Here is a 21,140-nt window from a genome sequence, read left to right as displayed (position 1 = left end):
ACCATGAAATAGGAGACTTCCTCAATAAGGCAAGAATACCTGTTTTAGGGACTGTTAGGGAGTTGGAAAAATACAAGCCTCTCACACAGGTCCCTTGGGAGCATGAGAGTTCACTGGGGGATGCTCTGGACAATAAGGAGGCTGGAGTCTGGATGACATGACTGGGAGGGCTGCAGCCTGGGGAAAGTTTGGGACCCTGAATACAGTTCTGTCCAGGCCTGGGTTTTCCCCACACTGGCTGGCTGGGCAGACCTGCTCTTCCCACAACATCTGCCTTCTACTCCCCACCTCAGGGTGCCTGCTCACTCATGGCTTCTTCTGCCCCCTGCCTCCTGCCCTCTACCTTCTCTCTGGGTCTTTTGGGTGTGTAACCTGTTATCAACCACTGCTCCTCTGTCTGTCTCCAGTTCAAACCCCCAAAGGCAGATGGCCCAGTAGGCCACCTCTGCTGAGGCTCAGGAAACCCCTCAGGAGGGGCTGGGCCAGGGCAGATGTTCTGGTGCTTCTAGAAGGATCCTTTCCAGATAGGAGTTAGGTGCTAATGACAAAACAGTTACTATGGAACTACAGACAGAACAATGGCCTGGGACAAAGTTGCAATCACTAAAACATCCATATTTCTGGCAACTTAAACAGCAGCCCTGTGAGATGCATGTCACCACTGTCCCCATGTTACATGGAACCAGGGAACCAGCTCACTTGGAGTTACTCAGATGAGCCAAGAATCCCCAGAGTGGGCCTAGCTCTGAAGGCACTCCTGGCCTTTCTAAGTGGTAGTGACAGCCTCTGCCCAGGCCCACCATAACCAGACAGTCAACTCTGAGTGCATCCCAAAGGGCAGGTAGAGCTACGAGGAAGAAGCCATCGCGGCCATCACCCCAGTCATTTCAGCAACTTATTTTGATCCTCTCCTCTTGCTCTCCTGATGTTTAAACTGGCCCAAACAACAAAGTACTTAGGTGACCCAGAAACTATCCAACAGAGTTCTCATCTTATATTGGTCTAGAACAGTAAATACAGGTCATTGTTCTTACGATGCTCCACCAAGGTCTTGGGATCTGGAGAGCCCTTCTGTGAGGCTGGCCTGCGGACCTGCAGGTGAGTTCAAACCAGCACCACTCAGATGCCCTCCCCCAGTCTCCCTGCCTGCCTCCAAAGACCTAAGCAGGAGGCTCAGGGATCCGGAAAGCAGGAGTGGTGCTTGAGGACCCAAAGGGCTGGGAGGACAGCCCCTTCTGAGGCCTGTGACAATCCTCCCAGGATTGCCTGGGACTCCCACCCATTCAGTGGCCCGCTGCTGCCCCTGTTGCAGTTTCCTGCCATATATAAACCTCTTGCCGTCTGTCTCCCTTTCCCCTACCCTTTCCACTGCCCGCCTCTTCTCAAGCTCTTTTCCAGTAGTTAATTAGTGAAGTGACATTTATGCACATTTGGATGGACTTCTGAGAAAACAGACTGGAGAAAGGAAACACCCAGTGTGTGCTGAGCCCTGTGCTGGCAATTTATGTGCATTCTGTCATCCTATAGTCACCCCACAGGCTGGAGTTTATTATTCCCACTTCACAGAAGAGGAAACCCAGTCCCAGAGGGGTTACAGAGCTTGCCCCATCCAGAAAGGGGCCCTGTCGAGAGCCTCCCCATGGGCCTAGGGGAGTCCAGGCCACCTGCATGCTTTGAGGCACCCAGGACTGAGGCAGACTGGGTGTCTGGATCCACCGTCGGGGACAGGCTGCAAATTACTGAGTCTCAACTTGGTGCAAGCCCCCAGTGAATGGGGAACAGTCTCTTCCACCAAAATCAGGGCTCAGAGCTCAGGGACTGGCATCCACTGCTACGTGTCCATCCATCCTTTCATTGGCTAGTCACTCATTCATTTGTCAAAAGTCCATTGACCACTGCACACCCATTAGAAAGCTATAATGGAAAAGATAGGCAATAACAAGCATTGGCGAGGATGTGGAGAAATTGGAACCCTCATATACTGCTGGTGGGAAGGTAAAATGGAGACGCCACTTTGGAAAACAGTCTGGCAGTTCCTCAAAAAGTGAAACATAAGTTTACCCGATAACCCAGTAATTCCACTCCTATGTATATACCCAAGAGAAATGCAAATACCTGTTTACATAAAAACCTGTACTCAAATGTTCATAGCAGCATAGTTCATAATATCCAAACAGTAGAAACAACCCATATGGCCATTAACTGATGAATGGATAAACAAAATGTGGTATATCCACACAATGGGATATTATTCAGTCATAACAAGGAATGAAGCATTGATCTGTGCTACATCATGGATAAACCTTGAAAACATTATGCTAAGTGAAATAAGCCAGACAGAAAGGATCATATATTGCATGATTTCATTTATAGAAAGTGTCCAGAACTGACAAATCCATAGAGACAAAAGACGGCTTAGTGGTTGCCCAGGGCTGGGGGGAGGAGGAAATGGGGAGTGACTACTAATGCATGCAGGGTTTCTTTTGAGAATGATGGAAACGTTCTGGAATTAGATAGTGGTGATGATCGCACAATCTTGTGAATATACTAAAAACAACTGAATTGTACACTGTGAAAAGGTGAATTTTATGGTATGTGAATTATATCTTACGTTAACATTTTTTATTGAGCACCTACTCTGTACCAGGCACGGTGCTGGTGCTACAGAGATGTCTGAGACACAGCCTTGGCGATGGGGAGTTTGTGTCTAGTAGAGGAGACAGATGAGTGAGCCCACAATTAAAACAGCAGGATCAGTGTTGAGCTGGAGGGAAACCCCAGGGAGCTCAGGGATAGAGGGTCAGGTGAACCTTCTAGAGATGACAATACCATGAGGTAGAGCAGAGTCTGAAGTGTAGTAGAGTTAGCCACGGGAAGAAGCGTGGGCAGGGGAATGGCTGGAAGGACATTCCAGGCAGAGAGGATAGTGTGTGCAAAGGCGTGGCTGGCTGGGGACATCCCGGGCCGGGGAGAGCCCTGAGATGGGGCCAGGATGAGGCAGGTGAGGTGCAGGTGTCGGAAGCTCCAGGCTAATCCCTCCTACAGTAACTCAGGCGCCTCTCTCACAAGCTCAGCAGCCCTGGGCAGGAACAAACAAAGGATTCCTTCCACTTGGGGACTGTCAACCTCTGAGAGCACTCCTCCAACTTCTGGTTAACATACACAGCAAATGAACTGCTTGCCCCCCACCCTTCCCCCATCCGGCATAGCAAATACAGAGAAGGGCAAAGAAGTCACAGATGACTGCCCATTTCCACCACTCAGTATTTTTTTCTCACAGTTTTTTTCTATGCCTTTATTTTACACGGTGGGGATCATTTTGCACTATAAGCTAATGTTTTTCTACTGATATCATAAATATTATTCCTCATCATAAAAACTTCTTAGTATACTTCATTTCTTTGACTGTAATAGGATCCACCATAAAGCTGGACCCTAAAATTGGACCAGCATGCCTTTCTCCAGTGATGATCATTTAGGTTGTTCCTGACTCTTTCGTGCAATGATGCCCTGAACATCTCTGTGCACCAAGTGGCCAGAGTCAGCCGTCGGAGGTGCCAGTTACTGCTGATCCTGCTTTCTGGCAGGCACCCTGGTTGGGAAAGGGACTCTCTCGAGTGCACCAGAGACAAGAAATGCATGAGGTTGGGAGACTCAGAAAGCCCAGATATCAGAGCTGGAAAGGCTCCAGAGAAAACAGAGGCCCAGAGGGCTCACGTGGTCCAACCATAAATGCCCCCCTGCTTAGGGAAGGATCCGAGAGGCTGTGATTAGCGGGTGGGAAGGCATTTAAAACTTCTTGGATCAGCATCCAACATCCTCAGGGGCTGAACTTGGGGAAAAAGTGACCAAACACTCCTCTTCCTCCTCCATTTGTCTAACCCTGACCCTCCTGAAGCAGGATAGCCTGTGCTCTGCCTGCATCCCTCATTCCAGTGTGCCCTGTGAATTCCAACTGCCTGCATCTACATCTCTGGGCCTGAGGGCTTTTCCAGAACTAAGGAAGGCGACTCTGCCTGCAGCAGGCCTTGGGGAGTTAAATCCTGTCTGGGAACAGCCTCAATCAGTGATGCTCTGGAATTGCTGGGCGAACAGTCAGCAGCCTCGCCCCTCATGTGGAACCGCTTTGAGGCCTGGGTTCCGCACTGCTTCCTGAGTCTCCCTGTGGGGTTGAACTCCAGTGGCCCGTTGTGGTACGTGGCCTAACAGCATGCTCTTGACGGCTGCCTTCCTGCCCCCATTCCTGTATTGACGTTATCTGTATGTCCCAGATACACTACAGTTGTCCCTCTCTATCTGCGGGTACCACATCCAGAGATTCAACCAACCACGGATTGAAAGACCTGTGATGGTTGCATCTGTACTGAACATATTCAGACTTTTTCTTCTTGTTGTTATTCCCTAAACTATACAGTATAACATCTATTTACATAGCATTTACGTTGTGTTAGTTATTATAAGCAGTCTAGAGATGATTTAAAGTATACAGGAGGATGAGTGTAGGTTGCATGCAAATACTATGCCATTTCATATAAGGAACCTGAGCATCTTCATATTTTGGTATCTGCAGGGGGTCTTGGAACCAATCCCCCACGGATACGGATGGACAACTGTACTCGCACCTGAATTCTTGACCCTAGCACTCCCACACCTCAGGATTGCACGGATGCCACTCTCTGTATAAACACGCCACCTAGGATGCAGCATGGAAAGGGCAGAGACGGGAGGATGTTCTGAGAAGCATTGACAAGAAATCACGTCCTTACAGAAAATTCCTGACTGCAACGCCCTGCCTCAGCAAGCTGCTCAAGTCCTCACCCACTGTGCCGGCCCCGCCGGTGAAGTGGCAGGTCAGCACCAGCCAGCATGAGTCACACTCCGGGGACTCAGCAAGCAAAGCTGTCCATTTCCTAGTCCATCCTGGGTCTGTCCACCCCAGGTGACCACCTGGGCATTTCCAGCAAAAATCCCCTCTGCTTCTTGTCATCTGCAAGTCACGCAAGGTAGACACAAACCGGGGAGACCTTAGCAGCTGGAATTTGTGTGACTCACGCCCTCCAGTGGTCAGTCAACAAATGACATGGGGCTCAGGGGCTGGGGACCTGAGACCTAAGGCCTTAGGGTGTCAGAACTGGGTGGATCCTGAGAAAACCTCTTCCCAAGGCCTTCCTGTGACAGGCAAGGGGAGGGAAGCCAGGTCAGGACCTGTGTCTCAGCACAGGTCACACAGAGGCACAAATACAGAGACAGAGCCAAACTCGAATCTCCTCTAGGATTCTCTCCTAGTAGTTGCTTGAGTCCCTTTTCCATAATTTTTGTCACACCTGTGTGTCACCTCTATTGTTATTTGCTTATTCTTCCTTAAATAGATTCTTTTTTAACTTAAATAAATGTATTTCTAAATTTTTTATCATTTTCCAAAAGTGCAATATTAGTAAATTGCCACAGACAGTAATCACATTAATAAATACTTCAACTATGAAAATAAAAAAATGTTATTCCAGGTGTCACACCCATTTGCCTCTGGATTGCCTGAGGGGCATTGGCCACACGTTAGGAAACCTGTCATTGGACCAAAAAGAGGCCCAAGTTCACCCAGATACAGACTGTGACTTTAGCATCATCAGTGAGGACATCTATTGAGCGCTTACTGTGTGTAGAGGGCTGAGGTTATATGGTCTGGGGAGACCAGACATATAACAGCCACATCACCATCCACAGAGGAGGGTGATGGCAGGAAGCCTGGGGAAGGAAGAGAAGGGCCTGGATGACTATGAGGAAGGTTGGGGGCCTGCTGGACTGAAGAAGGGGTGAGCCAAGATGAATTGTTGTAAGATTTGAGAATGAGACACTCTTGGCCTCAGTTTCCCCATCTGCTAGGAAGGGAGCTACTAGTATCTATTAAGTTCCTGGCACTTTGAAGACAGGATCTCCCTTTATTTTTATCCTCAGGAAGATCCTACAGAGAAGCTCTGACTGGTCTCTTTCTGCAGTTAAAGAAACTGAGGCAGGGGATGGGGTTAAGAGATTCAGCCAAGTTCACCGGGCAGAGCTGGGGTTGGAACACGGTCCAGCTGATCACACAGCCCTGTCTGCACAGGGTGGAGAAGATAAGCGCGCTGGTTGCAGGCCTACGTCAAGAAGCTGCAATCAGCCCTTGCAGAGCTTGCCCGGGGCGGCCCGGCTACCTGAGCTGAGGAGCTTTTCTGAAATCCTCGTGGCTGCCCCGAGGCGGGGACACGACCTCCCCTCCAGCCCTGTGGCTCACCATGACAACCACACGTCGCCACCTCGCTGCTTTCTTTCCTCCTGCTGGAACACCAGGTGCCTGGAGTTCTGTGTGGGGATTCCCTGGGTCCAGAGAGGTGCGGCACCCCGCCGTGGAGAACAGACATTTAGAAGTGATGGAGGTTGAGGCTTCTCCTCTGGCCTGGGATGCCCTCCTCCCTCCCCTCACCCATCTAGGCCCTTCTGTTCTTCCAGCTGCCCTCTTGCCTGAGGGATTTCAGCCTCCTTGAGCACCCCGAACCCCGCCCTGAAGGCCTGGTGCCCTTGGCATCTGAGCGGCTCAGCTAAGCACACCGTACAGCGCTGGAGTCAGCACAGAGCCCCTCGGCGGGGAGAGCTCCCTGCTTCGCAGCAGGGAGGATGCAGGTCTGCATTTCTGGCTGTCCAGTGTTGATCCATGCGTCCTTGAGCCAGCGGGCCACCTCTCTGAGCCTCAGTGCCCCACCTGTAAAATGGGAACAATGACACTCTCATTGCAGGGTTGGCACGAGGTTGGGTAAAGTGCCGCACACATAGTAAGGGCACCAATCCTAAATGCAATCAATATTTGAGCACCTACTGTGTACCCCAGGAATACAGTGGTAAGTGTGACAGACAGTGTCCTCCTGTCCTCATGGAGCTCAGGGTGCAGTGAAGGGTGGCCCTCCTTCCCTCACTATTATGAGTATTCTGGAAGTGAGGAGGACAAGGGCTGTGTCTTCGGGATCACGACTTTGCCCACCATCGTGTTGAGTTTTGCCTAACAGTTACCCCAAAAACACATGCATAGGAAGAACCTGCCTTTGGAGGCTGACAGTTTTAGGTTCAAATCTCAGCTCTGCCCCTCACTCCCTGGGAGACTCAGGCAAGTCTGTTTCCCTCTCTGAACTTCAGATTCCTCCTCTGTAAGTTAGAAACAATGGTAGCACTCTCAGAGGTGGATTAAACTGTAGACACATATAAACGCCTTCCTTAGCAAATGTTCTCTCTGATCATTGTTTTTGTAGAAAGAGCTTCAAAGCTGCTAACTCCCAAGGGCCTCCTGGAGCTGAACCATCTCCACAATCTGGCATAGGGACAGATGAACTTTATCTGACGGAAAATCAGTGCTAGAATCGTGAGGCTGAGAAATTCCAGCGCTGGTTGCTATAGGCATGGCGCCCGCGATGGGCCAGTAATGAAGCAAGGGGGGCATTTCCCCACAGCAGCTTTGCAACCTCCATCCCCACCCCCGAGGGGCCCACCTGTCCCCTGCCTGCCCTTGAAGGTACTCTGATTTCTCCTCGGCAGCATTCACCTGCCACATCCATCATCAGAAGAGGCCCAGGAATGCAACCCGTTGGGTGAGCAGGGCCAAACATGAGGCAGCCACACAGGCCCAGAAAGCCATAGGACGTGCAGGGAGGGAAATCCATGAGAACCTCCAGGACAGGGGCCAGCCCTGGACCCTGCAGACTAGAGCTCTGGGGCCCTAGACAGCCGGCCCACTGTTTGGCCCCAACCAGAGGCTGCCTACTGTGTGACCATGGAGAATCTCTTAACCTCTCTGTGTGTCACAATCCTTTCTGCTGTTTTTACTCCTCTCTTCACCGTTAGCCAGGTGAGAGAGTATGGGGACAGTGGTGATGCTTACATACAACACTGTGAATAGACTAAAAACTGCTGAAGTGTACATTTTAAAACAGTTTAAATGGTGAATTTTATGTTACGTGAGTTTTATCTCAATTAAAAAATGTAAATGAGGAGCCTGCCGGTGGCGCAGCGGTTGAGGTTGTGCGCTCTGCTTTGGCGGTCCAGGGTTCCCCAGTTCGCATCCCAGGTGTGGACCTACACACCGCTTATCAAGCCATGCTGTGGCAGGCATCCCACATACAAAATAGAGGAAGATGGGCACAGATGTTAGCTTAGGGCCAGTCTGCCTCAAAAAAAAAAAAAAAAAAGTGAATGTAATGTTACAGAGAGACAGAGAATTGGGAATTTAAAAGCAGCTGTCTGTGGTGGAGTACTGACCCATCCGAGGAAGGGTAATTTGGAAGGCAGGTCATGTCACCTGCTTGCTCTTTGTCAAAAGGTAAACTATTATTCTCTGGCCCACAGCAGGGACCAAAAATTCTTACTTGGCTGCCTTTCAGCTCAAAGCATTCTCTTGTGTCTTATTTACTCACTTTACCTTGGCCACCATTTGTCGTGTGGAAAGTTGGGCCTGGAGACGCAAGGTGGTTTTTCTGAGGTCACCCAGAAGCTCAGAAGTGGAGCTGTCACTAGAACCCAGGACCTGTCAGGCTAACTGCAGCCATGGCCTCAAAGCCTGGTGCTCAGCTTGGACAGTAACTGCTGATCCAGCTCCTGCCACGGGCCAACAACACCGCCGTTGGCAGGTGCTGGGTTACAGCCAGGCCCGAGGTGACATGGCAGCCTTGAAGCTCAGGATGCGAACGGGAGCAGAATGCAAAGGAGCAGGGAAAGGAAACGAAGAGTTACCCTGCACCAGGCACTCCAGAGGCCCTTTGATGGGTACCACTCATCATTCATTCATTCAGCCAATGCTTCCAGAGTGCCCACTCTGTGCCAGTCAGTGGGTGTTTGGGACATTGGGTGGTGAGGACAGCATGATCTGTACCCCCAAGGGCTCATGACTTAGTGGGGACACAGTCAGGAGAGCTGGGTTCCTGCCTGGCTCTGCTACAGATTCACTTGAAGTCTATACGCCTCAGTTTCCACACCTGTCTGCAGGATGAGGAATCAAAGAAGGCAATGGACCCAGGCAGCGGGGCAGCTGTGAGCACCACACGCTTCAGGGGACCATGTAAGGGGAGGCCTCTTGCAGAATTAAGCTGACAACAAGATAATGGGGACATGGAGGCAGTGCCCAGAACCTGCATCTGGGAGCGGCCCTGTTCGTTGGGGGCAGGAGCATCTAAGTGAGCGAGCCGGGAACCAGCCTCAAGGGAGGAGCAATACACACACCCTGGGATTTCACTGCCCCTTTATCCAAAGCCAGACTGTCATATGTTTCACAAATCAAATCACTGAATAACTGCATTTTCTGAAGCAAAACCAATCAGCTGTTCTGATGCCAAGAGATATGATTCTAGAGGAACCCTCATAGGGTTGTTAGAGGAGTTAAAGGAGTTAATACATGTATTTGCTGCAAGTATAGCCAGAATACGTGGAAGCAGTTACAGGGAATAGAAGTTAGGGTGAGGCAAACTCCTAATCATCCCTCAAAACCCTGCCCTGCTGTCCTCTCCTCTGTGAACCTTCCCTGAACAACACCAATTCAGCTACGTCAGCCATGCCTTCCCTCCATCACTGCTTGTATCACTCTGTACTCTAATTATCCATTCTTTTCTCTGAGCTTTGCACTCCCTGAGCCCTGGGACTCTGTATCTTTCCTCAAGCAGTATTGGTTTCCCTGAACTGAACTGGCTCAAGCATGAGAAAACGATGGCTTTGATATGTTGACACTCATTGCAATCCACTCCTACTTTTCATTCATTCATTCATTCATTCACTCCACAAAGGTCTTTGAGCTCCTATCTGTGACTTTTTTATGACTCAGTTTGTCTCTCCTAGATAAATTCAATCCATGATAAGGCTGCATTTATTTTGGGAAAGACAGGAAGGAAAGGAATGGATGGTGACAGTGATGTGCTGGGATGGTGAGACCAGGGGTGGTTTTTTCCCTCTCTTTTTGCTCCTCTCTAACGTAGCTGTTATTTTACTCTAATAATGGAACAATTCATACCATATAGGAATACTGTATTTGCAGCACTATAGCAAACGGAATTATAGGAAATTATAATTTTCCATATAAGAAGTTACAATTTCTATTAGAAGAGAGGAACATTTTCCTGGTAGAAAATAATTCTGCTTGCCATTCTACCCTAGATTACTGAGAGCTGGAGGGTGAGACATTAGTCACACCAACTGCTGGGAGGTCTCTCTGTGCCAATGGCTTTCCTTCCCTTCCCAAAACCTCAAGCCGAATATTTCAGGGCCCTGTTTGGAACGCTGACGTCATCCAGCATCACCAGCCTTCCGTAACCTGGGCATTTTCCAGTGTGTTCCATACTGTCAATATTGCCCAGCTTCCTGAACTACTGCCACAAACTAGAAAACTGAGAGGCTGGACAGGAATTAACCAGGGAGCACCCCGCTGAGGAAAAAAAAAAATCCCCCAGATGCTGAAAGGGAGGCCATGTGACAGTTCAACAGAACCTGGCTCCCTGGTGACTCCCTTGTTGGACCCACCACCCTGCTGACAAGCTGCCCTTGGCCCGGGACCAGGAAGAGGTGAGTTTACTGGGGATGCACTGCGTGGAGTGATGTAACAGGCTCAAGTCAGACACAGGTCAGGAGTCCCAGTCATAAGCTAGCTAACCGCACACCCAGCTGGGGACACTCCCTTTGGAAACAAAAAAGTGACCTTTATGCAAAAACAGCTCCCTGGATGGCACGGGGTGGGTATAAATACTTCTTCGCTGCCTGTGTGATCATAACTTTATAGTGGCTTGAAGACTGAGGCTCCCCGGCCCCCGAGAACTCAGCGTTGCTGGTTTGAAACCTCTCAGCCACCTTTGGCGAAGGGACCAGGCAGTTCTAGGCTGTCCCGAAGTTCTCAAGGTGCACGTTTCCCTGCAGTTTGCGCGTCCACACCCTGCAGAGGCAGGGCAGGCCAGTGCGAGGTGAGTTGTCTTCATTTCGGGGGAAGCTGCTGTTTTGAGTGGGTTTTGTTTCTTCCTGTTTGCGAAGGCTCAGAAAGCTGTGGGGATGTTCTGCCTCCAGAGATAAACTGGTAGAAATTCTAAGACATGCCAACACGAGGCTTGGGCCATTTGAACTGGCCATCTTATTCAGATTGTTTTTTCGGCAAAATTTGCTGTGGCTGCTGCATTTTGAGGAAAAACGTTTTGGAAAATTCAGACTGGAGAGTAGGGAGTGATCTGCGAAGAATTGTTTTTAATATAGATTATCCTATCCAGTCCTTATAATATGCACCTCTCTCCTCCCAAACAAATTCTGTTAGGATGGATATTACTAAGCCCATTTTAAGGATGAAAAAATGAGTCCCAGTTGAATAACTGGATCCAGGTCATGTAACTAGTAGAGCCAGGATTTGAACCCAGATTTGGGGGGCTCCAGGATTCTTATATGGGCCCCATCACTGCCCTGCCTTCCAGTGCAAATGGTGTCCCCATTGCAGAGGTGTGCTGGGGGCAAGCCCAGGCCAGACCCAGGCCTCCACTTAGCTCTCCTTTTTCGTCTTTAGAAAAGATGATCTTGAATATTGAGAGTGGAGTGCATTTTTTTCACAAATAATTATTTCCCTGTTCCCCCCTCCCCAAATAATAAAAAAGAAACAGATGGTCAAGTTGATAACAATTGCAAAATCTTAAAAGAAAGGCAGCTATAACTTGAGTGCTTTCTCCAATGACAGGCATAAATGACGGTTGCTAATAAGAGCTGCTGGAAGCGATGTTGCAGGGCCAGGCCAAGGCGCCCATGTGTCAGTGACCAGAGGCTCCTGCCCCATCACCTGGGGTCAGCAGTGAAGCTGGCCGGGTCAGGTGGGCCAGCAGGTTCCACTAAGGAGGCTCACAGTGGATGCTTTGTCCTTGTGGGTCCAGTGTTCGCCCTTTAGATTGTTATGACTTTGCAGAATTAAAGTCTATGTCCGTAGGATCCCCAAATCCAGCCCCAAATAGGGACAGAGGTTGCAAAGCATCGATGAGGTGGCTGATCAAGACCTATGTTCACTTTTGCACTGCTTCCTCGGTAAACCAACCGTACCGAGAAGGCCCAGTTCTGTAAACTCTTCCTCAACCTTCCGTCGCTATCTCCTTCTCTTTCCTCAGCCCCACAGCGAAGAATCTCCGAGTTCAAATCCAGACAAGTGACCTGCTTTGCATAGCCACAGAGATGGCCTGTCCCTGGAAGTTTCTGTTTAAGGCCAAATTCAACCAGTATGACTTGACTGAAGAAATGGACCTCAACAACAACGTGTGGAAGAGCATCCAGGCGCCCTCCAGGTAAGCTGCTCCCCGCTGCCACCTGCTCTTGTGTCCTCTCGGCTGCCATCCTCCACTCTCTGCCGACAACTCAGAAGTCCTCTCTTTGCCCCTGGCTTGTCACTGGAAGTCTGATCTTGCCGTTTGCTTCTTGGACGTCCCTCTTGGAATCTGATGCAGCCATTATTTATTGGGCACCTCGCTGCACCTGACACGATGTGAGGAAGGAAGGGACATGGCCCAGTCCTGGCCCTCAATGAGCTTGGAATCTCTGGGGGAAGAATATGGGAGGCGAATATGGAATACCTAACTTGGGAATGGGAGGCAGTGGAGGCCAGTGGTTAGAACCAGGAGGCATCCCGGCTGATGTCTGTTCTGATTCACCAGTGCAAATGCCTTGCTAGTTATTAGACATTTTGAATACCAACCTACCGAAGAGTACCAGGATGTTAGATAGACTTTATCTAAGCCCGGTGCTGTCTCTCACCGGCTGTGTGACCTAGGGCAAGTTAACCTCTCTGAGCCCCAGGTGTTCTCATCTTCAGGATGGGGACACCAATGGGAACCTCCTCGTGGCATGTTGTGGATGAAATGAGAGTGTGCCTGTAATGCACTTTGCAGTGTGCCCGCACAGAGCAGGCGCCCAATCTGCGTTCCGGTTTATTACAGTTGATGTAGCGCGCACTCTGTGCTGGGGCTATACAGGGCGCTTCATGCGCATTGCCTCTCAACGTATCTCCACGGCGGCTCTGTGAAGTGTGAGCTGTTGTCTCATCCTGCAGATGAGGAAATAGAAGCTCTAAGAGGAGGGTGACTTCCTCCGTCACATGACTGGTAATTACAGAGGTGGAATTTGAACCCCTCGTTTGTAGGAGGAGCAAGCGGGAGGCAGAACTGGGAGAACTAGTCAGCCGACCAACCAGTCCGCGGACAGGCTTCCAGAACATGCTAGAAGGGTCCAGAACATGCTAGAAGGGTTCACAGCCTCGGACTGGAGGTTGAGGCTTGCCCAAGTGGAAAGACAACTCCATCTGCAAGAACATGAAACCACGAATGGAAGTAGAGGCCCGGTCCACACAAGGCCGCCCCACAGCCCCAGTGGAGCCTGTCCTGGGGACCGCAGTGGGCAGGGTGCTCCCTGGAGGTGGGCAGCATGACAGACAGAGGTGGCAGGAAAGCAGCAGAAAACGAGAATGGGCTTGGGGATAAGCAGCTGGCTTTGCCGTTTAATAGCCCTGTGGCCTTTGGCAAGTCCCCCAGCCTCTGAGCCTCAGTTTCCCTGTCTGTCAGAAGGGAGTAGTAATGCCTATCTCCTGGGGTGGTGGCAAGACTGAAATGAATTTTCACATGTAAACAGCTTAGCACCATGCCTGGCAGAGACTAGCTGCTCAATAAATGGCACTGTGGCAGGTGTCATCATTGCTATTGCTGTTGGCAGCTAGGATGGGGTTGGGCACCTTAAACAGTCCCCTCTAAGGGCGTCACAGAAGGGAGTGGGCTCGGTGTGGCCTTGGAGGAGGGGGTAGAATGTGGAGAGGTGAAGAGAGGTGGTGCAGACACTTCGGGAAGGGGGTGAGGGGCAAAGGCTCAGAGACAGAAGCCAGCATGACTGTGCTTGGGCCTGGCATGCGGTAGGGGCCGTGGGTAGGGGGCGGGGATAGGAGACGCGAGGCCAGAGCACGCATGGCTTGAACGCAGAGTAGGGGACGTGGACTTGCCCTGCTTGGTATCAGGGAGCCATCGTAGATGCCTCAGTGAGACAGATCAGGTGTGGTGTGAGCGTTGAACTGGAGGAGAGAATGTTTAAAGCCTGATGGTCTGGGCTGTAGTGGCCCAGAGACCGAGAGAGGAGAACACAGGGTTGGACGGCCTCTGACTTCCTCCTGGTACTTCTGATTTGAAAGCTGCAGGCTGCCGGTGGCCTCACCGCTCCTCCCAGGATCTTGAGAGGGCTTGAACCCCAGGAATCTGCTTTGGCTCTTCTCGGTCACCAAGTCACACATCCCTTCCCTGTCTTCACCTCACCACTGCAGCCCCTGCTGGCTGGCCTCCCCAGGTGCAGTGCCCCACACTGGCTCTGACTTCTCTCATTCCAACTTGACTTCTAGCAAGTCGTGCTGTTGCTCTAGAGTCTGCAGTATCTCCCCATCGCCTGTCACCACACTGAGGCTTGATTGCAGGGTTGTTTCTGCATGATCACCCTTCGCAGACAGAGGGCCCATCCACCTGCCCGGCCCAGCCTTCCTCGGTTTCCCAGTGCCTGTACACAGCACATTCCTCTCTTGACTCTTCCAGACCCAATCCCTCCCCTACCTTTTGGGGATCATCCTGAACCCCACCTTCCCCCAGCCCCTACAGTGTGGCCTGCAGCCTTTCTCCCTGAATCCCACACCCTCTAATAGCACCAATGGCTATTCCTGACTTGTGTTTTCCAACCATTCAGGAGACCTGAGCTCAGACCCCAGGCAGGGCCCTGAGCTGTAGGTTGGCCTGAGGCAAACCAGCTGACTTGACCCATCTTTTTAAGCTCGAGCGGACTGGCGGAAGTGCTCAATCAGATTTTAGAGGCATGGAGAGAGAATACCATGCATTAATCCATTTAACCCTCCCAACAGTCCGTGAGGAAGGGACTTTTGTTATCCTCCTGCTGTAGCGATGAGGACACCGTAGGCTAGAGAGTTGAAGTAATTTTTAAGACCTCACAGTTAGCAAATGACAGAGCCGGAGTGAAACCCGGCGGTCTAGCTCACAACCGCTACACTGGGCTGCCACACTTTTGGTCCTGGGCAGGTTCCAGCCCATGAACGGTTATTGGCTGAGGGCTCCTCACCTGGCACTGTGCTGGGTGTCACTGTCAATGAAGTCCTTCCGTTTATCAATTAGGTAAACAATAAATGGAGCCATTTATTAATTGCATACACAGCAGCTAAAAATAAGAGAGAATGTTTATAAAGTCCTTATTACCGTGTCAGTTATGAGGCAGAAACTATTGTCATCCCTATTTCACAAGGTTGAGTGATTTACTCAGTCAAGGTCAATATCCGGAAAGAGGTGGAGCTGAGGTTTGAACCAAAGCCAGACTCACACCTACCAGCCCTGGATGGGCTCTCCCTGCAGGCCTACTCTGTGTCTGGGAGGGGATGCGGGAAATGATGCCTTCCCATCTGGTTTGGGCCGGAGTCCATGGACAATGTGACGCTAAAGAGCTCCAGACATCGGAGTGAGGGGGGAGACAGAGGTAGACAGGAGGTGACAGGAGACTGCGGCTGCACTAGGATCTCTTCTGGGGCTCCTGTGGGGTGCCTGGCCTGGCTGTAGTGTGGGGAGGAGCGAGGTGGGAGAAAGCTTTCAGGAGGAGGTAGGCCCAGCTGGACTGCACCCTCCAGCTGGGGGGGGCTGTGTGTGGGGAGGATGCTAGTGGAAGAGGAAGCAGCAGTACAAAGGGGATTTTATCCTGAAAGCAACAGGGGCCAATTAATATATTTTGATTTTAAAAAGTAATTTTCAAATCCAATCAGGTGTAATAAGACCAAAAACCGATTATAGGTGACTCATGATTCTATATGTCATGAAAACAAATGATTAGGAAGTGAACATGGTGTCTGTGTGTGTGTGTGTGTGTTTTAGAGATAAAGGCAAATGTTGGGAACATCTGGGTGAAGATACATGGAATTCGGAACAAAGCTGAGCGGGGTTGCAGTTGGCTCAGAACAAATATGTACCCTCCTTCATTCCACTGGAATTTGGGTTTGGGATGAAACGTGCTGGAGTATGTCCAGGAGGGCTCCCTGTGCTCTGAGGCCCAGGGCTGCTGCCCTGCCTGTCTGGACCCTAGGAGTTGTCCTGTTCCCAGTGTCCAGAGCAACAAATAGATGGAGCACAGTCAGCAGGTCCCGTGCCTTCCAGGTAGCAAGGACCAGGAGGCTGGAAGGGACCTGAGGGGGCTTCTGGTCCAACCGCCCCCCCACATCTCCCACTAAAAGTCACCTGCAGCCCTGAGCTTTCTTTGGCTTTCTTTCTGGAATCACACTGAACATGCAAAACAGAAATAGCATTCCCTGGGGCAGCCTGCGAGGTGAGAGAGTTTGGGCTGTGGCCCTGGGGCTACTGTGGGGCCTTGGGCAAGATCTTTAACCTCTCTGGGTTCCCCAGTTTTCTGCTCCATAAAGTGGGGATAACAATATAGACTTGCCTTCTTGACCGGATTTAGTAAAGGGTGGATGAAATAGACAGGAAAGTTTGTTTGTACACTATAAAGCACTGTACAATGGGAGTTATTATTATGATCGTTATTGTTATTTCATGGGGAAAAACAAACCCCAGGCCGGGTGTACCTGTGCCGGGGTCTTAGGCCAGAGAAAGTCACGCGGCAACCAAAAGGCAGACTTCCCTGAACTCGCGCTGTGGGCCGCTGGGTGTGGGGGGCCCGGGACGACATCGAGGAAAGAGTAGGCGCGGGGCCAGGCGCGCCCGGCCGGGCCAGGTGGCCGCCCGGGGGGCCGACACTCTGGCCCCGGGCCGGGTGTGGGATGAAGCCGAATCCAGTCCGCCTCTCTGGCTCGCTCCGCCCCGGGGTGGGGGCTGCGGGGTCCGGCGGCGATAAAGCGGCCGGCGCGGCGCGCGGAGCGAGGCGCCCTTGGAGCAGCGCCTGCGCCGGGGCCATGCGCGAGGGCCTGGGCGCGGCGTGTGAGGCCGCCTGGCCCCGACTCTGCCGGCTCCTCCGTAGAATCCTCCGGCCACAGAGCACCTGCGGTCGCCGCCGAGCCAGGTACTCCCGCCGGGTCCGGGCTGGGAGGGAGGCGCGCGGCTCCGCGCTGGGACCGCGCTCGAACCGCGCGCGGCGCTGTTTCTGAGCCTAGGCTTTCCCTGACAACCTGAGGGTTGGAATATTCGCTCTGTAGGATTCCGATGAAGACTTAAGTATTGTCCTCGTTCAGAACGCATAGGAGGTTGCACTTCAGTAGCCACCAAGACCCAGAGAAGCCCCACATGCACCCACGAGAGGCGTCTATGCACGCTGGTGTAGGACTTGTGGATGTTTGAGCACTTGGGAGCTTTCTAGATTTTTCAGCACCGGGGCTGCTACACCCTTTAGGACAGATATGCTTAAGAGAGCAAAGAGGTTCTTGTTTGACAAATAAGACCCATTTCCCAGAGTGCCTCCTCGCCCCCCACCCTTGGTGTATGGAGAGGTATTGCACAGGAGCAGGACCCATAGGGGCATCAGGCCCCCAGGTCGGCCCCCAAGCCAGCCACAGACCGCAGCTCTGACCTCAGCGTCTTGTGTCGCTCAGGGGCTTGTGGATAGTTGTGGGGCTAAGCAAGCACCACACTCCAGCACCCTTTTTGATGGCATGTCCTTAAGGGTCCTCCATTTCCAGGAAGGACCAAGCGGGACCACGCACGGCCATAGGTTTAGCCAAACCGCATGAGCATCTGGATAGATGAAGCAATAATTTGTCACTAAGTATCCAGATCCTTAATACACTCACCTGGCTTCTGGTCACCTTATCTCCCAGCAGCTAACCCAAAGAAATCCGCTAGGTGGGGGAGAAAGGGGACTGGGCATAGCTTTGTTTATTCATTTTTCAAATTAAAAAAATGTTCCCAATTATGAAAGGAATTCACGGTTACTGTGAAAAGTTGGAAAATGCGGGCAAATGTAAAGAAAAATTCAAATTGCCCATGATCTTATCACGTAAGGCTAGTCACTGTTAACATTCACTGGCATTTCCCTCAAGGGATTTTCTGTGCTTTCATACACATGCACACACACATACACGCACGCACACACACACACACAGCCAGCCGCAGACCATGTACACTGTTTGAGGCGTTATTTATAATGGTGGAGAAACTGGACACAATCTAAATATCCAGCCATAGGTAATGGGCTCAGGCTCACTATGGTCCATCTATATAGTGGATTTTCAGGTAGCTTTTTAATATTTAGGGGCAATAGTTATGTTAAGTGTACAAAGACACTGTTTCTCAATCTAAATGTCACTGTGGACCATGAGCTTCTCAAATTCTCCAGTTCTCTGGCCAGAAGTGAGAGGAAGGAAAAACAAACACAGTGGGTTTGGGGTGAGGGGTGACGATACTGAGGACCCCAGCCTCAAAACACCATCATTTTTCAGCAGCCCCATGATGACCGTTCAGCCGTGGCTTATCTGTTCTGAATGTTCAGATTACCCTATATTGGCTTTTTTTCTGGTGGGGCACACCAGTCAGAGGGGTAATGAAAGGTGGTCACATTTTCTCCAACTTGGAAGAACCTACCAACAGATTTTTAAAATGATTGAGAGTGCAGCAAGAATGGTACAGCAAGAACAATTTTTACACTAGCTACATAAATTTGGAAAATTTCGTATTTAAAAAGATGACATTTGTAAGTGAGGGCACTTCACAGGGCTGCTGAATCACTTGATTCAGAGAGAAGTTGCTTTCCAATACGTGCTTATGTTCTCTTAAAGGGACACTATGTCTTTATAGTTATAAGTCATTTAATGCTACGATATGATGTATATAGTTAATTGTAGAGTCATTACTTTTTCCAATAATAAAAGCAATATATGTTCATTTGTCATATTCCAACACCACAGATAGGCATACAGCAGAAAATGAGAGACCCTTGTAATATTCTCTGACTCCCTTTCCCATTGGTGTGCGCATGTGTGCAGGCACACCCCAGAAATACTGCAAAGAACACGGGGTGCAACAGCTTCCATACTAAAATGGCCCATAGTGTGATTAGCCCGCAGAGGAGACGTGTTGTGGGGTGTCACTGTTGGAGGGGTGCTCACGGGGATGTGGCTGGGAGGAGTCCCACAGCTTCTCTTCTCTGTAGCACTTGTCAGGAGAGCGAACCTGAAATCCCAAACCAGAACCAAAGGGTTCTGAGTGGCTTCAGACTGTTAGGGCTTTTCCCTCTTCAAAGGACAGGCTAAATTCTTTAAATCTGTTGTTTGAAGGTAAATATAATGAATATGTCTTATTAAAGAGTTTTTGTCTTCCAGAAATAGTTCCTGAGATATTTATGGATGACATGACGTCTCAGTCTTTTTTTGAAATGATGGCGGGGCTGGGAGAGTAGAATTGAAACAAGATTGGCCATGGGTTGACAATTGTTTAACTGGGTTGAATCTGGATGAAGGGCCCGTGGGGGTTTATTTCACTGTTCTCCCTACCTGTATGTGCTTAACATTTTCCATAGTAAAAACTTAGAACAAGTAAAGAAACCAAGATAAATCAAGCGCTTTAAATAAAAAAGCTTAATTCCCCCCAAATGAGTGGGTAGCGGGCAGTGCTGCTGGCCTGGGAGGGCAGGGTTGAAGGAGCCCACGCAGCCCTGTGCCACATTTGTACCTGGCTTTTGAGGGGGCATCTTCCCAGGGCTTCTGTGGCTTACCCTTTGGGCTGCTGGCTTGGCTCAGCTCCCCTTGTGTCTTTTGGCTTTGGACGGGGGAAGCAAGAGAAGAAGAGAAGCAGGAAGGGCGGTGATGGTGCAGAGATTGGATCTGACCGACTGGCCTCCTCCCCCCTGACCCCCAAACGCACATCCTCCTTGACTGGAAGCCATGAAATTCACTCCCACCCTCTGGACCTGAGTTCCCACATCCATCCAATGGGGGATTGGCAGATGGGGCTCCAAGATCCCTCGCTACCGTCAGATACTCCATCTCATGATAACTGTTTCCTTTCACAGTTCAGTGACACAGGATGACCCCAAGGGTCACAGCCTCGGCAAGCACAGGAATGAGTCCCTGCAGCCTGTCACCGGAATGGCAAAGGTCAGTGAGTCACACGGGTATGGGAAGCCCCTTCCTCCCTCTCCCAGGCAGATGCAGGCTGAGCATCCTGGTGGAAGCTGGGGTCTGGGCAGTGAGTAGAGACCTGGCGGGCTCAAGAGCAGTGAGGAAGGGCTTTGAGAGAGCGGGATGACCCATGATGATTAGGAGTGGTGGCCCCAAGGTGCACTGGCCCCTGGGTGACTTGTCTATGTGGGCTGGCAGGCATGGGTGAGAGGAGACCATTCATGGAGCCAGAGGTAGGACGCTCCAAAATAATCCCCAACTCAGCCACTGAGCCTTCGGTCCTGGCCCCCAGCCTCTAGCCCACTGGTCCCGTCTTCCCTGAGTGCTTTGCACCTCACTGTTCCAGAGAGACGGGCAGAGAAGCAGGTGGGAGAGAAGAAGGTTTTCACATCTGGAGTATCTCCATGGAAGGCGGTGGTATACTCTTCCTGGTCCTGATTTCAGTTCACAGCAGTGTTGGCTGTGACAGCAGTCTCCCTTGCATCTAACCTTAGTCCCCCCTGTTGCAGTTCCTCTGAGGGAGCATTTGGCAGGGTGTTGGGTGAGGAGAGAAGCCTGGCCGGTGGCCTAGGCACCTGGAGCTCTTAGCAGGCACTGGCCCAGGTGGCCAGGTTGCCAGGAAGGGAGGAGGGACATGAATGGACACTCCGACCGCCCACAGCTCCACACCCCACCCAAAGCCAAAGCAGGGCCCAGGGGCCTGGGGTTGGAGGCATTTGGAAATCCGTGGTTTTTCCCTCTCTAGAAGTCTCCAGAATCCCTGGTCAAGCTGGATGTGCCCCCCTCGGCCTGCCCACGGCATGTGAGGATCAAAAACTGGGGTAACGGGATGACTTTCGAGGACATGCTTCACCGTGAGGCCAATGGGGTGAGCAGTCTGGGGCTTGAGGGAGAGCCACCTCGGTCCCAAGCTGGTGAAAGCATCAGGGCCCTTGGTCAATCGAACGGATGTCCTCCTGGGCAAACCACACAGTCATCTGCTTGGGCAAAGGGTGCTGGGAACAGAGACGGAGGTTCCTCACAAATGACGGTAGGAAGTAAATGA

The 21,140-nt window shown here is 51.0% G+C and overlaps 1 protein-coding gene across 1 annotated transcript in view; it reads left to right on the top strand.

Annotated features, from left to right (window-relative positions):
- The first annotated feature begins 10,792 nt into the window (after window positions 1–10,792).
- LOC103567002 (nitric oxide synthase, inducible-like) overlaps window positions 10,793–21,140 on the top strand; it is a 198,907-nt gene continuing 188,559 nt past the window's right edge. Inside the window, 4 exon segments of the mRNA XM_070560857.1 lie at window positions 10,793–10,955; window positions 12,126–12,299; window positions 19,987–20,071; window positions 20,841–20,963. Of these exon segments, the coding sequence (XP_070416958.1) occupies window positions 12,190–12,299; window positions 19,987–20,071; window positions 20,841–20,963 (318 nt within the window). The 5' untranslated portion in view covers window positions 10,793–10,955; window positions 12,126–12,189.

Source organism: Equus przewalskii, chromosome 10, assembly GCF_037783145.1.
Source record: "Equus przewalskii isolate Varuska chromosome 10, EquPr2, whole genome shotgun sequence".
NCBI classification, from domain to species: domain Eukaryota; kingdom Metazoa; phylum Chordata; class Mammalia; order Perissodactyla; family Equidae; genus Equus; species Equus przewalskii.
This window is presented reverse-complemented; position numbering and strand designations above follow the sequence as displayed.